Genomic DNA, 15,646 nt, shown 5'->3' with positions numbered 1-15,646 from the left:
CAGCTTCTCCGTACTCTGGGAGATAAAGTCTTTGTCCAGCCTTTAGTGCTTCCCAATTACCCCCACTGGGAAAACATATTACGGCTTCCTTTCTTTGATTTTTGGAAAAAGCTTAACTGGGACTTTACATACAACTTTTTCCTTTCCTTGATATGCTATGAACTTTCTGCCTTGTTTCACCTAAAATTGTCTACTTCTATATGTCTGTATGTTTACGTGTCCCTATATCTCATGTGAATGTGATGTTTCACTACCAAAATATGGAAAACAGCTCCAATTAATTGGCTTAAAGAAAAAGTAAGCTTGCATCAAATTTTATTAACAACATAAGAACTCAAATGCCTTTTAGTTCACATGACCTTGGTAACATTCGATAAATGAAAATAGTTTTAAAATTGTTAAAGTTTAAATGTTTTAAGATCATAATTATTACATCAATGTAAGTAGCTACATCCGAGATGGCCACTGATAACAGTCATACTATACTAACAGAAAAACTAAAACTTTGAGGGCCAAAGTTTATACCCATATAGCTTCCTGCATTGCCTTTAAAGTCTTCCAAAGACTATCACTCTTGGTTAAATGAAAGTCATTGTTTTATAGCAAACTTTGATTCTATTTAAACGTGTTTTAGATCTGGAGAGTTTGAGAGGCTTTCCAAGAACAAAATTCTGGATTTGTTTTTTTTTTTTAACCTCAAAGTAGCTTTAATAGTGGAAACACTAGAAGCCCAAGAAAAAAACTTATTAGGCTTACTGGTATATTAAACCATACAGGAAAATATCATCGAATATAAAACAGTATTTTCCACCTCTCTTTCTTTGGGATGCCATGCCATGCCACCATCTCTCTGCTCTCCTCTCTCCGCACCTCTCTCTCTCTCTCTCTCTCATTCTTTCTGTCCTTCTAAAGGATAAAATAAATTTTACTTTTATAACTTAATTTCTGTGTGAGAAATCTTTCTCCACCCACGTCACGAGCACCTACTAAGCTTTCCACCCTAACAGGTTTTGCTTCTTAAATCTGTTTTTCCAAAAGTAAGCCAAAATGTGAAATTATGTTTTTTACCCTGTTAGTTTTTCTTCGCCTTTCATAAGACATTCCACTCCTTTATATTCAAATTTGAAGACTGAGATTTAGCTATGGAAAGATTTTTCGGGTAAGGCATGGTGGCTCACACCTGTAGTCCTAACACTCTGGGAGGCCAAGGCGGGAGGATCCCTTGAGCTCAGAAGTTCAAGACAAGCCTTAGCAAGGGCGAGACCCCATCTCCACTAAAAAGAAAAAAAAAAAAAATAGAAAAAATTAGCCGGGTGTGGCGGCATGCGCCTGTAGTCCCAGCCAATATAGTCCCAGCTACTCAAGAGGCTGAGGCAGGAGGATCGCTTAAGCCCAGGAGTTTGAGGTTGCTGTGAGCTAGACTGAAGCCACGGCACTCTAGCCCGGGAACCAGAGCAAGACTCTGTCTCAGAGAGAGAGAGAGAGAGAGAGAGAGAGAGAGAGAGAGAGAGAGAGAGAGAGAGATGCAACCAAAATATGAAAAAAAAAAAAAAAGATTTTCAAACACTATTCTTTTCCTTTTTGCCTTCAGATTTCGCAAGTGAAAGACCAGGTAATTTCAACAGCGCACACATTAAACAATGAAGCCAGGTAAAATGACAGCCTAAATCGTACCCGTGAACTTACGGTGACTCCCTATTTGGTTTTTACTTCATACTTTCACTATGTTTTATGGCTTCAGGCAAGCAAAAGAACAACGTACTGTACTAAAAGAACTTACTAAAAACCAATTAGGCCAATTCTTTTATCTCCCTTATGGAAATAAGCGTGGGTAGAAAACCAACTTTCCTAATACTTCTTGTCAGTGCCTCAAGGTCGTCAGAATAAACATAAAACCTCCAACTCGAAGGGCACTTCGCAGCCCCCCAGCACTTTAAGAAAGGCTGGACAATAAAGCATCTACCCTCCCGCTCCGGCCCGTTAACGCGGCCAGGGCCACTCGGCCCCCAGGTCCCTGCCCGAGGGCGTGCCCGGCGGCCAGGCAGGGCGGGAGCAGCAGCCCCCGACGGCCGGCTCAGCCTCGGCGGTGCTCGCCCCGGCGAAGCTCAGGACGACGACCCGGGGACCACCGGCCCTCGGGCCACCCAGGGCGGCGCAGAGGGCGCCACGGGGCTGGGGCAGCCAGAGGAGCGCCGGAGGCCTCTCCGGGGCGCCAGGCCCGAGCCCTGCAGGCGGCAGCTCCCAACCGAAGGCTGAGGGGGCCCGCGAGGAGCCCCTGACCCGGAGTTCGCAAGCCGAGAGACCCCGGCAAGGGACGCGCAGCCGCAGCCCCGGGACGAGGAAGGGCGGCGGCGATGGCGGGCGGTCTCCTCGGAGCTCTGGCAGGGAGGGCGGCGGGGCGGCCACGGAGTGAGCCTGGGGGAAATTGGGTGCCTCACCTGCTCCTCTCGAAGCAGCCGCTACCGCTCGCTGAGGGGACAACATGGAGCCTCCGCCTTCAGCAGAAGCAGCAGAGGCGCAGAAGAGAGGAGAGTACTGGGGCAGGAACGAACTAGGCCCTGGAGGCGGGAAACGGGCGGGGCCTGCGCTCCAGAAGAAACTGGGGAGAAGGAGGGGTGCGCGGAGCCGCGAGGGAGCGAGCGCAGGGCGTGCCGACGAGGCCAGACTGGCGGCCCGAGGCGTGGCAAGCGCAGGGCCGGCCGAAGCGGGAAAGCGCACGCGGCGGAATCCCGCCACCGCTCGGAGCATGTGCGCGTGCGCAGAGCGCGCTGCCGGCTACCTGTGTCTGGGTGCCGGCCGCTACGTCCACTGGGAATTGTAGTCTCACCGCTCCCTGGGTCCCGGCCAGCAGTCCCTTTTCTGCGCACTCATCCGGGGAGGGGAGGAAGCGCGATAGGAGAAAGGCGGGGCTTGGCGCCGCTCCCTGAATGAACTACAACTCCCAGCGGGCCGTGCGTAGGGGGCGGGCCGGCCCGCTTCCGCCGGCGAGCCCCGCCCGACGCCTAGTGTGGACACCAGGCCCCGGGCGGAGGCCTCGGGAGGACGGGTAGTGGATCTCTGCCCGCTGCGTTTGAGATGGTTTCGATGTTTAACGCAGGCCGAGGCCACAGATCGGCGGCAGAAGGGAAGCCTCCACCGTGGGTGACGTGAACGTCACTGGGTTTTTAATGATTTTGACTTCACAAGGAGAGGTGGCGGTGACTTCATTACCACCACCACCAGCAGCATCACCGCACATTCCTGTCTCTGGCCAAGCCTGATGTGCACCATTACCGCTCTACTAGCTAACGTAAGAACTTCCAGTGAGACCTCTTCCACTGCTGTTGTCCAGCCTAAGCCTTGGCCATCTTTTGTAAACCTCAGATTTACAGGAGCTTGTTTTGATGCTGCTTTTCCAAGCACACGTTTACTTAAACTGTATGGAAGATAAATACAAAACAAAATTCTCCAAAAATGCTTTTATTCGCACTTCACGTGTGACTGGGTAAATGTCACCTGCCACAATTGAAGAATATTGGATTTGCTGGGGTGGGGGTAGTTGTCTTGGGGATAAGTAGCTGGTGGAGCTAAAGCTTCCATTCCCGCACCATCACCACCTCTTGGCATCACCATTGCCTTATCCATTCAACAAATTTTTCCCCTCTCTTCTTTCTGCCTCTGCCGTAACTTTATAACCTATCCAGAACCATCTTCCAGCTACCTCTATCTAGGTCCTGCCAAACCTTGAGCTATTTTCTACTTCCAGAGTGATTAGGCCAGAGGTGAAAAGTTAATTCTACTTAATCCTACCTAAAGAGGTCCTGTTTTGATTTCTTTTCCCCTGTGTCTTCTGATTCTCCCCAAACTCTCGAGGTTGATTGAATACTGTCCTTCAGGCTTTAGATTTAAGTCTGGATTAGATCTAGGCCAGCTTGGGCCAGCAAGAAACTAGAAATGAACATCAGGGCAAGTGGTTACTGCAGTTTCACACTGGGTATGCAGAAAGCAGAACCTACAAGATGTGACAAACCCAGGGCATTATGTGGCATTCTCAGAAAGAGAAAGGAGGGCCCAAGGGCCAATGACTTGTCACAATTACAACACACCATATGTAAGGATTTAAAACTGCACATACATACCACCAGTCTCTAACCCCCTTCCCTGCATTACTTTTCTACATAAGACTTTTTACCCCCAACGTATGTTTTACTATTCATTTTGTTTGTCTCTTCCCACTAGAATGTAAGTTACAAACATAGGAATTTTTGTCTCTTTTGTTCCCTACTATATCCCCAGTGCCTCAAACTGTGCTGGCAGATGGTAGAGACTCAAATATCTATTGAATTAATGAATGAAGAACCGATACACTATACCTAACACCACTCATTCACTTTCTGGTTTCTTTAATATTAAATACCTAACTTTTTCTATTGAACAAAATACCCTGTTCTATTTTAAGGGCTCCCAATAAAAATCCACTTAATTCTGTCAGGAAGTGAACAGCAAATGCTGACATTATATCTGTCTCAATGTAACAGCATCAAGGTCAATCGTGGCAAGTCAGTCTTCCCTATACCTTGTAGAAGCTTTTGGCATTTGAAACAACACAGTACAAATTATAGGTAGACTTTAGTATTAGTCACAGCTTAGAAAGCAACCCTTGTAAATGAGAAACATGTTTTGTTGTTGTTATTTCCTTCTCTAATATCCAAGGTCATTAAAACAGTGGACATTCAAAATGGTAAATTTTTTTTTTTTTTTTTTTTTTTTGAGACAGAGTCTCGCTCTGTTGCCCAGGCTAGAGTGAGTGCCGTGGCATCAGCCTAGCTCACAGCAACCTCAAACTCCTGGGCTTAAGCGATCCTATTGCCTCAGCCTCCCAAGTAGCTGGGACTACAGGCATGTGCCACCATGCCCAGCTAATTTTTTGTATATATATTTTTAGTTGGCCAGATAATTTCTTTCTATTTTTAGTAGAGACGGGGGTCTCGCTCTTGCTCAGGCTGGTCTCGAACTCCTGAGCTCCAGCGATCTGCCCACCTCGGCCTCCCAGAGTGCTAGGATTACATGCGTGAGCCACCGCGCCCGGCCAAAATGGTAAATACTGATGATACTGATTACGGCCTGCCTTCAGCCATCTCACTCAGAATTAAGTCATGTGGTATGACCAGAGATTGAACTTTCCTTGAGGTTTTTCCAGAAGTAGGTGACATTTAGACAGGTTTGAGTGGTTAAGACCACTTGCTTTGGGGTCAGGTGGACCAGGCTCTGAGTTTTGGTTCTGCTGTTCACTAGCTGTGCAATCTTGGTTGAGTTACCTAACCTCTCTGAGCCCATTTCATCATCTGCAAAATGATTCCAATACCCAGAGTTGCAAATTAAATGGGATGTGTTTGGCAATGATGACTGCATGGTTAGTGCTCAAAAAGTGTTAATCATCATATTCATTCTGGAAAAGCAAAACAAAGTCATAAATATTCAAGATTCTCAAGTAGTTTATGAAGCACAAAAATAGCAAAATTGTTTTCTGCAATGACATCCACTGTGACTCAGGTTCAAAGCTTTCCAAAAATAGGACATTTATTATGTGCCAGGTACTGTGATAGGCAATAATGCTGCATAAGACACATTCCTGTCCTCCAGAGACTCACAGTCTTTTGGGTAAACAGCCGAGTAAATATTACTCACTGTGACTATACTGGGACACACTTCAGCTTTCTACCCTCTATGTACAGGGTTGGTGTTTAAGCAGCTTGGAAGGGACAGGTTGGAATACTGTGTCCCTGGGCATCATTTAAATGTCTGTACTTTACTTGCTTGTGTGTAAAATGGGGTAATGATTTGGTGTCTTCTTTTCTTATTTTGTTATTTATTTATTTATTTTAGACAGAGTCTCGCTCTGTTACCCAGGCTAGAGTGCTGTAGTGTCAGCCTAGCTCACAGCAACCTCAAACGCCTGGGCTCAAGAGATCCTCCTGCCTCAGCCTCCTGAGTAGCTGGGACTACAGGCGCGCACCACCACGCCTAGCTAATTTTTTCTACTTTTAGTAGAGACAGAGTCTCACTCTTGCTCAGGCTGGTCTGGAACCCCTGAGCTCAAAGGATCCTCTTGCCTCAGCCTCCCAGAGTGCTAGGATTACAGGTGTGAGTCACCACACCCGGCCTGGTGTCTTCGTTTATGAAAAAAAAATAGTCAACCCCACTTCATAAGGTGTTATACAGTTGAGTATTAGGCCCTGAACATGGAAACAGTAAAAGCTTAAGAGCATGTCAGCTGCTTCATTATTGGTATTTTAGCGAAGAGCACAGCTATCTAACATCTCAAAAAATACACTAACAAAGATCACTAGCAGGAATAGAAGCAATCTGCATAGCTATGTCATCATTTGTGTTAAAAAAAAAGGATGAGGATATAGACTTGCTATATTCACTTTTGTTCGTGTTTGCCACAAGAAGATCCTATGTATGTGTGGAGGGGTAGAGGGAGTTAGTGATAAAAGAAAACTTTACAGTACCTATACTTTTAAATATGTACATACACACACACACACACACACATACACGAATAACCTGTGAATGTATTCAAAAGTTTCAAATTACAATGTGTAATTTTTTTCTAAAAGTCAAGAAAAAATAGGGTACTGAGATGTCTTAGAAGTTGAGGTAGTTAGCTGGGTGTGGTGGCGTGCGCCTGCAGTCCCAGCTACTCAGGAGGCTGAGGCAGGAGGATCACTGGAACCCAGGTGTTTGAGGCTACAGTGCACTATGATCAAGCCTGGGTGACAGAGCAAGCCCCTGTCTCTGAAAAAAAAAAAAAAGAAGCTGAGGTGGAAAATTATCTGTATAAATACCAGTCCTATAAAAACAGGAAGAAGAGACCTAGTGCAGTGCCTCAGCAGCAGAAGTTGTTCGATGGAACTCCTGGGAAATAGTTACACTCCAGAGTGAGCACTTTAAAAATCTCATCTGAGACATTCCCTGCCCAGAAACTTTCACTGAATCCCCATTATTCTTAAGACGAAGCCTCAGTTCCTTAGTGCAATACCGCTGCTTCTCCACACTCTGGTCCCAACATATCTTTCCTCTTGTCCCAATTCAAGCCCTCAGCTCAGCCAACTTGGCGTAACCAACACCTAAGACACCTGACACACAGTCACACTGTTGAGCCTTCAGTCACAACATACAGCTGTGCAGTCTGTGTGTTCAAGGCAGCCTGTGGTGGGAAGGGGCAAGAAGGAATCAAATCTAGACCACATTCTGCTAGACAAATCAGCGTGGAACTGCATCATGGACTAGGCTGGAAAAAAGAGGTTGTTTTTTTAGGATTCATCTGCCCACAAGGGTACCTTTCTGTACATGTGAACAAAAGTACCCCCCTGTGTTTGCTTCACACTATCCTTCCTGCCTTTAATGACCTCCTTACAACTCCAAACTCCTATCCTACTTTATTTTTTTTATTTTTTTTTTTTTTTTTGAGACAGAGTCTCGCTCTGTTGCCCGGGCTAGAGTGAGTGCCGTGGCGTCAGCCTAGCTCACAGCAACCTCAGACTCCTGGGCTTAAGCGATCCTACTGCCTCAGCCTCCCGAGTAGCTGGGACTACAGGCATGAGCCACCATGCCCGGCTAATTTTTTGTATATATATTTTTAGTTGGCCGGATAATTTCTTTCTATCTTTAGTAGAGACGGGGTCTCACTCTTGCTCAGGCTGGTCTCGAACTCCTGACCTTGAGCAATCCACCCGCCTCGGCCTCCCAGAGCTAGGATTACAGGCGTGAGCCACCGCGCCCGGCTCCTATCCTACTTTAAGCTTCTTCATAAAACCTCCCCAAGACACTATAACTCTATAGCGATTCCCTCCTCTCTTTTACATTCATACAATTCGCTTGCCATCTAATCAAAGCACTGCGGTTTTATGTTATTTGGGGTTGTTTTTGGTTGCTATTTAATTTGTATTATTTATGTGAATATGTTCTATTCTCCAGCTTGTAAGCTCACTGAAGTCAAGACAAACTTATTTTTTTCAGTCCCTCCAAAGTTCCCAGGATTATGTCATACGCACAGGTAATCAGTAAACATTCATGGAATAAATCATATATACAAATAAGCAAACATCCCAGGCAAGTATCAATTGCAGGGATGTTCACTGGTACAGCAAGCAAAGAGAAAGCAGAAAGGAAAGACAGCTTCAGAAATTAGACCTCACACAAAGGCTTCTTATGTAAAAAAAAAATCTCTGAAGGGTCTGAAGAGACCACCAAGAACACACGAATCTCTTGATTTTTAACTTCTTTTCTCTGCTTCTAGATATTAGGGAAATGGGCCTCCTTTCCAGCTGGGGTCTCCAGATTCTAGCAAATGCTGTTAGAGTTGGGTATCTGCATCATTTATTTCCTTATTTAGCACCTAATAATACAGACATTTTAAAAACACATGTATTTATGACAATGGGTAGATAACTGGCTTGGTTATCAGATCAACTATTATTTCCCTTTGCCATCAAAGGGACAGTGTGCTGCATTATCAGCTGATGCTGTAAAGTGCCAGGGGAAGATATTTGCCACAAAGTTATTTTGGGAAATATTCCTGTGTGCCTTTTTCAGAGTGTTGCAATGGCCAGGAGTTCCCCCTGCCCTCTATCTGGGCTTTACCTGACCTTAAAAACTGTCAAGGGCAGATGTAGTCTACAGCCTGCTCTAGAAGATTTCCACTGCTCAGATCACTTTTCTATTCTGTGGCAGTCTGGCTGACCACCTCCCACTTCATGAGGTTGCATCTTTACAGGATCTGCTGATCCTGCAATTGCACTTTGGGTCATCAATTGCTGCTTTAGCAATAACAAAGCCTACAGCCTTGATTTTTATTATTTCAGGACACACTACCCCTTTTAAAAAAATTAGGCACCTTTCAAATATTTTGACCCGACATAAGGAGGCTTTGAATTTGGCAAGCCAACACAGGAGAAGCAAAAAAATGAATCAAATCCAATGTAAGCTAGATGTCTGGTTTCAAATACATATTCTGCTAAGGACCCCATTTACGCCATGAATAAAATTCAATTATATGTATTTTGTGCCTTATTCTGAATTTTTTTATCATTTTTTAGAGATGGGGTAGAGGAGTGGGGGCCAGGGGTCCTCCCCCATTTTGCCCGGGCTGGATTCAATTCCTGGGCTCAAAGTGATCCACCCACCTCAGCCTCTCAGGTAGCTGGGACGACAGGTGCCGCCACTGCCTCCGGCCTTATTCTGAATTTTTAATACCTCATTTTATCACCCTGCCCCATAATCACAGCCAGAATATTCTTATCTCTTGGCTCTTCTTCCTTCATCAGCTCAGCATTTTTTCCTCCAAAACAGTGGGGTGCTTTTGTATCTGAGAGCCTATTCCAAAGAAAAGACAACCTTACGATCCAAGCGTTGGACCCTTTGGCAACAGTAACGAGATAAGAATATGAAGCAGGTTCTGCGGCTGCATTGCAATGTGATTGGAATGACTAACAGTTTTTCCTTCTGTACCGCATCTTTATGCACCTACGAAATGAGGGGCCGTGCCATCTCTGCCTCACGGTGAGGCGATATTACGACACATCCAGCGAAGTGCATAAAGCACCTTGCAGAGTGGGCCTACTCGACACTGTGGTTTTCATTTTTCACTGGAGTCACAGGCGGGAACGCATCAACCGAAAGACATCGACTCTGGAATTTATGGGAAAGTTTCCACCTAATGGAATCACAAAGGAATTTTTGTTGTCAAGATACATACCCCGCCGACCCTAAAACACTTACATAAACAGCTCGGAGAGAAAACCACCCCGCAGTCCCTGGCGGCGGCCGCAGTGGGCGGAGCCTGGCGCTGAGTCACGCCCCCTGCGTCTGGTCCCCGAGGGGCGCGCCCCACCCCGGCGGCGCGCGGGGCGCGGCGGGAGGCCAGTTTCGCCCCTCCTTCCCTGCAGGAGCACGGAGAGACAGTTCTTGCGCCTGCGCCCTGCGCTTCTGCGCGCTTGGGCACCCGCGGGAGGGGCGCCTATGCGCGTGCGCGCTCGCGCTCGCGCCCTGTCGCCGTGCTCGGCTGAGTCAGTCTGTCGGAGTCTGTCTTTGGAGCAGGCGGAGTGAAGGGACTTCGAAGAGCCAGCTGCCCGATTATTCTATTTCCCCTCCCTCTCTCCCGCCCCACGTCTCTCTTCACCCTTCTCCGGCCCTTGCTCGCATAGCCATGGCGGAGCCGTCGGCGGCCACTCAGTCCCCGTCCATCTCATCGTCGTCCTCGGGGGCCGAGCCCTCCGCGCCCGGCGGCGCCGGGAGCCCGGGAGCCTGCCCCGCCCTGGGGGCGAAGAGCTGCGGCTCCTCCTGTGCGGGTGAGGCGCGCGGGGAGAAGGCGGGCGGGGGCCCGGGGACTGCGGGGGATTAGGGCGTGGGGGAGGGCGAATTAGCCTCGACTACCGACGACTTCAGCCCCGGGGGACGAGCGTTTGGAAATTGGGCAAAGGGGGAGGGGAGCATAAGGTCGTGCAGGCGGTGAGGAAATAACGGGGTGTGGGGAAAACAGGTTGGGGGCGGGGAGGCCGTCTAGAGAGTGGGTGTTGGCGCCGAGACGGGGCAGGTGGGGAAAAACACCAGCTTGCAGGAGGGTGGGATAAAATGGAGAATTGATCCGTCCATATGCCGAACCACGTTCGGGGAGGCGAAAGCCCTCTGAACACGGGTGATTTAGTGGAGGATTAGAGAGGTTGAGAGCATTGGGGCAGGTGGGTCGTGGGAGAAATGATTCGTTACGATTTTGAGGGGATGGTGGTGAAAGGGTTGCATGGCAGGTTTGCAGACAGGTGTTGACATCATCAAACAATTGGATTAGTCCTCAAAAAAATTTTGGGGGGGTTGCCCACGGGGAGCATGAGGAAGTTTAATGGAAGCAATATAGCCCTTTTCTTTACTGTTTTCGGCTAGACTCTATGAATGCCCGATTTTTCTTAGGCTCCGAGATGGAAGGAGGCATGATGAGAATAGCTCTGGGAAGATTTGGGAGGGAGCTGATGGTCCAAGATGGATCCGTGGCTGTTGCTGCAACACAGCCTGCTCTTCACTGGCGCTGCGTGGGGGTGGGGTCGCTCATATTCTAGAAGATAATAAATAGAGTCATGCCAAGCCATCAACATGTTTTGATTTCATGTTTTCTGTGGGCCGTTGTTGATGGAAGTGTAACAAAAGGAGTTGTTTACTGCAGAAAGGGGGAGGGGGAGAAAATTCAGACAAAGCAGGAGCTGGTTGAACCCCCTTCTCCCGTCTCTGTGAAAGACTAGGAGGGAAGCTGCAGGCCTCCTTTAGTTTCCATTGTATATGCGTCTGCCTGTTGGTGGGAGCTGGCTGGCAAGCTCCCCTTATGCAGAGATCTGCAGTGCAGATGCCTTCTTGAGGGAAAAAAAATGCACCATGGGCAGGTGGTGGTTATTAAAGGAACTAAGTCGATGAAGGAAAAAAAAAAAACGTTTTGTCAAAGGAAGGGCCGTAAACTCGGGAGAGTACAGATAATTTTGCTCTATTTAGTTATATTAAAGGATTTTGAGAGGTTTTAAAATGCTTCATTTTCTCCTTTGCCAGAATTTTGGGTTTATTGTTCTAAAGAATATATAATTTCTGATCTTCGCTTTCAATATATTTTCCACATGTTTTTCTAACAATGGATTTCCACCTGTCTAAAAGCTTTGGAGCCCTGCTGAATTTTCCAGTGTGATTATGGCCATTTTAGTAGAAACAGACAGTATCAGAGGAAGCTTCTGCAGATAAAAGAATGAGGCAGCAAATTTGGAACCTGTATTCCCTTTAAACCACCAGTGTTTCTCCTCCAAATTTTTGTGTTCTGGGCTAAGGTCCAGATGAACAGCAGCTTCCTTATAACTTAGCAACTTGGTTTTTTGGCTTACTGTTTGGAGTTGGCCCTTTTGTGCATACCTTTTGATTTTTCTTGATTTTTCCAGTTTTGATTCAGACCTAAATTTTAGGAATTGGCCCCTTATGGTCAAGATAAGACAGATGTTAAGCATTGAATTCTAGTTAGCAGGCATTAAAATTTAGTCCAGGGCCAGATGCAGTGACTCATATGTATAATCCCAGCTCTTTGGGAGGCCAAGGTGGGAGGATTGCTTGAGGCCAGGAGATTTGAGACTCAGTCTCTATAAAAAATGAGTGTAGTGGCATGTGCCTGTAGTCCCAGCTCCTCTGGAGGCTGAGGCAGGAGAATTGCTTGAGTTCAGGAGTTTGAGGTTGCTGGGAGCTATGATGATGCCACTGCTCTCTAGCCTAGGTGACAGAGCAGACCCTGTCTCAAAAAAAAAAAATTAGTCCTAACATTTACAACCAAATGATGAAACCGTTTGATAATCAACATTTTTATTCTTTTAATGCACTCATGAAAAAATTGGCTCTTTTAATAAGCCAATGAAATAAGAGTATTTTGTTCACAGACACACCACTGCCATTGAGTGGACCCTAAATTGGCAATATAAGTTTAATAACATAACATATATTTATTTGGCTTATGTCTCTGATATCATTTACCCTTGTCACAATTCTTATTTATTTATTATTGACTTTGCTTAATTTTTGCACTTTTATGATAGTGGAAAAGGTGCTAAAACTATGCATTTTGCCAAAAACAGTGGAATTTATATTCTGAAATCATGGTCCAAATACATGGGTTTGCATTACATTTTCTAATAGTATTAAATGCCTCAGTTTTCACCCATTGTTTTTTGTTTGTTTGTTTTTTTTTTGTTTGTTTTGTTTTGAGACAGAGTCTTACTCTGTTGCCTGGGGCTAGAGTGCCGTGGCATCAGCCTAGCTCACAGCAACCTTAAACTCCTGGGCTGAGGCGATCCTCCTGCCTCAGCCTCCCGAGTAGCTGGGACTGCAGGCATGCGCCACCATGCCTGGCTAATTTTTTCTGTATATTTTTTAGTTGTCCAGCTAATTTCTTTTTGTTTTTTTAGTGGGAAGGGGTGTCTCACTCTTGCTGTCACACTCCTGAGCTCAAACAATCCACCCACATCTGCCTCCCAGAGTGCTAGGATTACAGGCGTGAGCCACCATGCCCAGCCTGTTTCTAAGTAAAATTTTATTACAGAATTTGTATTTCTTGGATCAGCTGTAGATACTTTATCACTATTCACATTTAGAATGGTGTCTGATATAAAGAAGTACTTTATAAGTATTTGTTCAGTAAATCATCAAATTTATGAGCTGGAAAGGTACACCTGGAAAATAAACAGATACTCTATTTTAAACTCTTATCTATTGAAAATGTGCATTCATATTGTCTAAAATTTTGCATTAATACAATGTTGTTGGGCCCAGTGCAGGATCCTCATTTGTTGGGTCACTACTAGAATATAAAGGTTTACTTAAGATACTGCAATGTATTGCAGAAGCCTTTCCTCCTTGCAGAATGATTTCTCCATCTCACAGAGGAAATGTCAAGTTTTTGCAACACAAAAATAAGGTGAAGTTCCCTATTCTAAAACTTATTGAAAACGTAGATGCCAAAAAATTACCTTGATTGTTTAAAAAATCTGCAAGTGTTGCTGGTCAGCCTCAGCTTTGTGTTCTTTCACCAACCTTCTCTTGGTTTTAGTTAAAGAAGAGTAAGCGATTGCAGGGTATCCTGCAGAAGACAGTTTTGTCTTGACTGACCTGTCCAGTGATGAATTTTAGAAATATTTGTTCCTACGTACAGGTAGAGAATGAGTGATGGCAGTCTCTGGTCCAGTGCCTTAGGTACTAATGCAACCAGCAATGCTTAGAGAAGAGGTCAGGGGCCAGGATGGCTTCCCAGATTTCTGTCTTTGAAGGAAACCAAAGACTTCAAAGACAGAAATTTGAGGTTGAGATAAAAGAGACTGAAATATTTAGTGTTCTTTTCAGAATAAGAGTTTTTATTAGATATCAAGTATAGATGTCTGTTGTCTAAACTTTAAAAGTGCTTTAGTAGTTTAGTGTTGATATGTTGAAATTCTGTAACTTGCTAGAAACTGCTCTTTATTGTTACAAAAATCATAATGCCAACATAAAGCCATATTTCATAAGTCTGTTCATAGAAGTTAGCTCAAAGCAAAAACAGCTTGGGCAATTACAAAAAACGGTTTTGCTTTAAATATTTCTTTCCTCACAAAACTTAGTTCTGTGTACTTTTTGTGGCATCATTTTCACACTTTGTTCTAACATATCCATCAAATGTAAGTATATAAGTTGTGTCTCCAAGTAATTCTTAAATAAAAAGAAATGTGACCACCTGTTCAACACTGTCATACTCAGTGCATTATATTCATGTCAGATTATCAGTGGCAGCATAATAACATGGTGATAAAAACACAGAGATGCCTAGATTTCGGTCCTGGCCCTGTCTCTTAATAATTGTGTGACCTGTCTATGGCCATACCACCCTGAGCATACCTGATCTTGTCAGCTAAGCAGAGTTGAACCTGGTTAGTACTTGGATAGCAAAGAAAAGAGAAAAATTGTGTGACCTTGTACAAATCCTGAACCTCAGTTTCCTTGACTTTATTTATGACATTGAGCTGCCACCCCCCTTCGCTCAGGTGGTCTGTTAAAGAGGTAGGAGGAGGAGCCAAGATGTTTCCTAGATGGCTTGGCATGATATCACTGTGCTTAAATATTTTCTGCAGCATCCTGACCATAATAAATATTGTTATGGCACATTATGAAATGCCTGTCCATGTGGAGGCAAGAGTACAGGAAACAGCAAGACGAGTCATGTCAGTATGGTCTACAGATGCCTGCTGACTTGGATTGTTTTTATTCCCCAGAAATAAAAAATGTCTTTCAATGATGTTTGATTGATTGATTGGAGACAGAGTCTCGCTCTGTTGCCCGGGCTATAGTGTAGTGGCATCATCATAGCTCATTGCAACTTCAAACTCGTGGACTCAGCCTCCCAAGTAGCTGGGACTAAAGATACGCTACGAGGCACAGCTAAATTTTTGTAGAGACATCTGGAACTCCTAGCCTCAAGCAATCATCCCACCCTGGCCTTCCAAGTGCTAGGATTATAGGCATAAGCCACCACTCCCAGCCTCAATGCTGTTTTCTTTTATTGTCAAATTCACAATTAATTGAACCACTCCAATCAGATTAAACAACCAGTCTACATACATTTAACAGGTGCATCTTTTCCCTAAATTGACATCTCTAGGAGGTTGTTTACTAAGTTGCTGGTAAGAGCGTCAGTGTTTTTATTTTTAGTATTTTAGAGATGATCTGAAAACAAAATAAAACTAATATTATTGCTTTTATTGAATTCTGCTGTGACAAAATTATATATTAGTCCTGGTATGAAGTCACCTGTCTAATCCTGTGCATATTTCAAGCACTTGAAAAGCGAAGTTTGGTAGTGTAGGAATTGATGACATGTCATTGAAGGGAAAAGGGAAAGTTAAGCTTTCCAGTTTTGTTTGAGCCCAGAGTTTGTTCTGCAGAAAAGGCACTTCTCTTTAGACTATCCATAATCATTGAATTTATGGTTTTTGTAATTCTGAGTAAAATTGTGAAGGCTCCAAATAAGTGGGTTTTGTAATATAAATGATTAAATATGCATATTTGTTTCTGTCATTTTTTTCTTACAAGCCACATCAAGGCATAAGTATGCATATTTGTTGTG

The 15,646-nt window shown here is 44.9% G+C and overlaps 2 protein-coding genes across 3 annotated transcripts in view; one reads left to right on the top strand and one right to left on the bottom strand.

Moving 5' to 3' along the window:
* The window catches only part of ATL3 (atlastin GTPase 3), a 49,634-nt gene extending 39,840 nt beyond the window's left edge, over positions 1-9,794 (bottom strand). Inside the window, exon 1 of one of the 2 annotated variants that reach the window (XM_045558200.1) lies at positions 9,766-9,794. Coding sequence is in view for 1 of the 2 variants with exons in the window: in XM_045558199.1 (XP_045414155.1) it covers positions 2,439-2,748 (310 nt within the window). In the remaining variant the exon portion in view is untranslated. Of the gene's footprint in view, positions 1-2,438; positions 2,750-9,765 lie in introns of those variants that run through there. The other variant, XM_045558199.1, reaches the window with a different exon arrangement.
* RTN3 (reticulon 3) overlaps positions 9,518-15,646 on the top strand; it is a 51,089-nt gene continuing 44,960 nt past the window's right edge. The window contains exons 1-2 of the mRNA XM_045557073.1: positions 9,518-9,546; positions 9,865-10,334. Coding sequence (XP_045413029.1) covers positions 9,518-9,546; positions 9,865-10,334 — 499 coding nt within the window. The remainder of the gene's footprint in view (positions 9,547-9,864; positions 10,335-15,646) is intronic.

Source organism: Lemur catta, chromosome 7 (assembly GCF_020740605.2).
Source record: "Lemur catta isolate mLemCat1 chromosome 7, mLemCat1.pri, whole genome shotgun sequence".
In the NCBI taxonomy this organism is placed as follows: Eukaryota; Metazoa; Chordata; class Mammalia; order Primates; family Lemuridae; genus Lemur; species Lemur catta.
This window is presented reverse-complemented; position numbering and strand designations above follow the sequence as displayed.